Here is a 4,151-nt window from a genome sequence, read left to right on the forward strand (position 1 = left end):
AACCAGCAGTCAAACGGGGGTGGAGGGGGAAGAGGAAGAGGAGGAGGGAGAGGAGGGGGAGAAGGAAGAGGAGGAGGGAGAGGAGGGGGAGGGGGAGGAAGAGGAGGAGGAGGCGGCACACAATGGCTCCAGGCCTCAGAGACACTCAGGCCACTGAAGACACAAGGCTCCTGCTCTAAGTGACACAGATGCACTTTGCAATAGCAAATATAAACAGCAAAGGAACAACACATCAGACCTACACAAAGTCACTTGAGGGCTAACGGACACTGTCTAGCTCATTTGTTGGTCCATGGTTTGCCTCTCCCACAGGAACATGAGATCCAGGTAACACCTAGTTTATCGCCGAGCCCTCCTCAGGGCACAAAACGGGCTGGACACAAATAAGAGCCCAGGAAATGCCAGCAACTGACTGAGCAACAAAAGCCCCAGCCACAGGGCTTTCACTCTGTGCCCGTGTCGTCCGCATCACACAAACACCAAGGTGTCCTCGGGCACGCTGACGACGTGCCAGGAACCCATTTAAGTACTACCTGTCTCCTGTCCCTGTTCTCTTTCCACTGCATGGTGACCAAGTGACACGTACCACACTTGTCTACCCACAGGTCAATTGGGTCCCACAGGACAATGGACTAATATCTAGATGCACACAAACCACAGCTCCCAGATCCAGGCTAGAGTGGAAGGACCACACCATTCACACTAGGGTGGATCGCGCTAAGCTGCTTCACGGCAACCCGACGGAGGATCGCTGTCATCTCCACTGTCCTCAGAGGAGAAATCAGGGCTCAAGAGAAACTGACCTCAACAAAAGGGTAATTGAGCTAGGATTTACCCCGAGTCTACTTGGCTCCTTCTAAGTCGTGTTCAATCAAAGCATTAATGAATGGGGTGAAGTGGAGGCCAGAGGAGCATTGCAGAGTGGCTCACATGTGCGCAGGCCGTGGGGCGGGCCTTCTAGCTAGGACTTGTATGGTGAGGGTGTGAGAGTTCCTGCCAAGCTTAGCCACGCTGGAAGCTTGAACCACTGAGAAACACAGGTAAAAGCATACAGTGTGCAGTCATTTTTTTTTTAACCCTGCTCTATTTTATCCCACAGAACTTTCTCCATTCTGACACATCTATTTTGCTCCCTGGCCCCATCTATGGTTGGTGACTTCTTGTCTGTTCCAGCACAGAATTCTACAAGGGACTTCTTCTGTGTGCTTTAGTGCCATCTCCCAGACATTGGCACAGCTAGGTTCTCAAGGGTGCTTGTTTACTGAGGAAAACGCCATCAAGACCATCCAGTTGTTTACGTGCTGATAAAATGGATGTGCCCGACAGTACCACAGGTAAGAGAAATGTTGAGGCAAGAGAACCTTCAGCATACTGTGTCACCCTGGACAGTTAGGGTGCTTATGTCCCCCAGGAAGAGTCAACTCTTCAGCCACAACCAACAGCAGGTTATGAAAGAAGGCCTGGCAGACTAAAGAAACCAGAAGACCATACGATGACACCCCCCATAGAGACAGTGTGTAAGCCTTTCCCCAGGAGGCGCACACCAAAGAAGCAAGCAGAAGTCTCTGGCAGTCCTCAAGAACTGTCAGTGGTATAAAAGGGTCCTCAAACTTTAAGCCCAAGTGCCCCAGAGAGACACAGCAGTACCATGTGACAGCACAGAGAGACAGGGGACACAACCCAAGTAAGGATCCAGCAACCAGGGTGGAGGACAGCCAAAAAAGGGCTGTCACGCTGCGGTGAAATGAATGACCAGGGTCACCCACTACATCCAGTGCCCCTTGTTCAAATGCTTCCTCGCTCCGCCATTCTACTACTGGGAGACAAAAATGGCACCGCCACTTTAGAAAACTAAAAATAAAGCCACCCATACCCCTGGCTCAATAATTTCATTCCCATTTTTCCACCCAACAGAAGCACAAGTTATTTCTATGACCATGAATGACCATGAATCTGTCCCATCTTGACTCTTGGGAAGCCAAGTAGGGTCAGGCCTGGTCAGTACTTGAATGGGAGAGGTATGGGTAAACGCTCATCCTAACACACAGCTACCTTTAGTCATGTTACCTGCAAGTCAAGAGCTGGAGACAAAGCAACGTTCGCTGGTTATTATTAATGCTTCTCCTCCCCCTCCCTCCTCTCCCTCCTCCTCTCCCTCCTCTTCCCCTCCATCCCTCCCCCCCCATTTGACTGCTGGATATTATTAATGCTTCTCTTCCCCCTCCCCCTCCTCTCCCTCCTCTTCTCTCTCCCCCCTCCAACCCCCCCTCTGTTTGACTGCTGGTTATTATTAATGCTTCTCCTCTCCCTCCCCCCTACTCCCCCACCCCCTTCTCTCCCCCCTCCCCCTCCTTCCCCGCGCCGTCGCTAGGCCCCAAGATTAGAAAGAATGACCGCAAGCGCTCGGTGGCCTGCGACCCCCCGGCCTCGACGCCGCGGGCATCGAGGCGTGAGCCGAGCAGGGGCTCCCGACTCCGCGGCGGCGGGAGGCGGGGAAGGCAACGCGCGCGCCGCATGCCGCCCCCGACCGACACAGACACACACACACAGACACACACACACACACCCCGAGCCCCGGCTGGGGCTTCCCACCGCGCTCCCCCAGCCCCGCTCACCTAGAGGGAAAACGATGCCGCTGACCGCGAAGCCGCGCGCGGGCCTAGGGCACCTAGCGCACGTCTTTGCAAACACCCCACTCGAGTGGAAGGCGCCCGGGAGCAGAACGCCGGGGCCCGTGACAAGGGCTTGCGTTTTACCTCATGGGCTCAGCGGTCATGTTTTGGGCTCGGACGGCCGCTTGGCTTCGGCAACCCCTTGGGTACCGTTCTGCGCTCCTCGGCGCCAGTGGCTGAATGCAAAGTACTGGGATCTTAGTAGTCACCGCAGCTGGTGCTGGATCGTCCTCCCAGCTCAGAGGCCGCTACCGCTGCTGCTGTTGCTGCTGCAAGAGCCACGGAAACAAAGCGAGGCCGACGCCGACGCCATTTTGTTGGGCCGAGGCTTGGGCAGGAGAATTGGCGCGTCCTCCCTCTTCCTCTTTCCGTCATCTATTGGCTACCTCTGCCAGAGCTCAGTGTCTTATTGGCTACGGAAATTCACCTTCTTTGGGGGCCTGTTGCTAAGGCGGTCGACGTCATTTGATCCCCCTCCACCTCTTCTTAGTGGGGTCCAGTTCAGTCACTGCTGACCTCAAAGTGCCAAGGATGTCTCTTGACTTTATATTGAAAATACGCTCTTGGTCCAACCTCTCTACTTCCACATAATTGGTGAAACAATAACACCCCATTTACGTTTATTGAGAATTTACTATATGTCGACCACTACACAGATCCTTTATCTGAATCTCATGCTTGCACCATCCAAAGTAGGCAGACCTAACATTTTACTGGGTGAGGATACCAATGCACAAATTCCACATTCAACCGAACATCTATCCTTGCGGGGAGCGTGGACATACACTCTTAGGCTGTTTTGAACCCAAAGCTTTGTGCATGTTAGGCAAATACTGTATCATTGAGCTATGTCCTAACCCCTCCTCCCCCAACACACACACTCGTAATCATTAATCTCTATAGCCACCCAAAGTATAAATATTTTCTTTCCTATTTTATAATATTCTTAACTTCTCTTCTATGTATTTTATGTATAATATTCAACTTGCCAACGCTTACATGTGTGAATTTTTACCTTTTGTGGGAAGAGAATGAGAAAATTCTAGCTATACAGTTCTGACTAGGCTGCAACTCAACAGGTAAATGAGGCTGGCCTGAAACTTGCAGTGACCATGCAGCCTCCCAAAGTGCTTAGAAGACAGGTGTACCCCATCATACTTACTGATACTTACAGGTATTTATATGTATATGATCAACTGGACATTGACATATAATTCTTTTGATATTGAACAATCTTGAAATTGTCACACACAGGTCAGCTAGTACTTCAATCTGATGTGATTGGGGGTATATCTCACAAACCAACCGATCCAAATCATTTCCCCCTCATTTCATTTTTCATTCATAATCTCGGCAAATCACAAATAACTTTTCTAAATTTGAAGTTTCCGACTTTGTGCCCACATTTATTCTGGAACACATGTTCATTCCCTTTATTTTGTTCATTCCGTTTATTTTTTCTGAAATATGCAACAGCTT

General features: G+C 50.9%; 1 protein-coding gene across 12 annotated transcripts in view; it reads right to left on the bottom strand.

Moving 5' to 3' along the window:
- Window positions 1–3,097, bottom strand: part of Atrx (ATRX chromatin remodeler) — a 141,714-nt gene extending 138,617 nt beyond the window's left edge. For 4 of the 12 annotated variants that reach the window (XM_029534445.1, XM_029534446.1, XM_029534440.1 and 1 more), the window contains exon 1: window positions 2,757–3,097. In XM_029534445.1, the coding sequence (XP_029390305.1) occupies window positions 2,757–2,776 (20 nt within the window). In that variant the 5' untranslated portion in view covers window positions 2,777–3,097. Of the gene's footprint in view, window positions 1–2,615 lie in introns of all 12 variants that reach the window. The other 8 variants (XM_029534449.1, XM_029534442.1, XM_029534447.1 and 5 more) reach the window with 3 other exon arrangements.
- Window positions 3,098–4,151: the final 1,054 nt, after the last annotated feature.

Source organism: Mus pahari, chromosome X (assembly GCF_900095145.1).
Source record: "Mus pahari chromosome X, PAHARI_EIJ_v1.1, whole genome shotgun sequence".
NCBI lineage: Eukaryota > Metazoa > Chordata > Mammalia > Rodentia > Muridae > Mus > Mus pahari.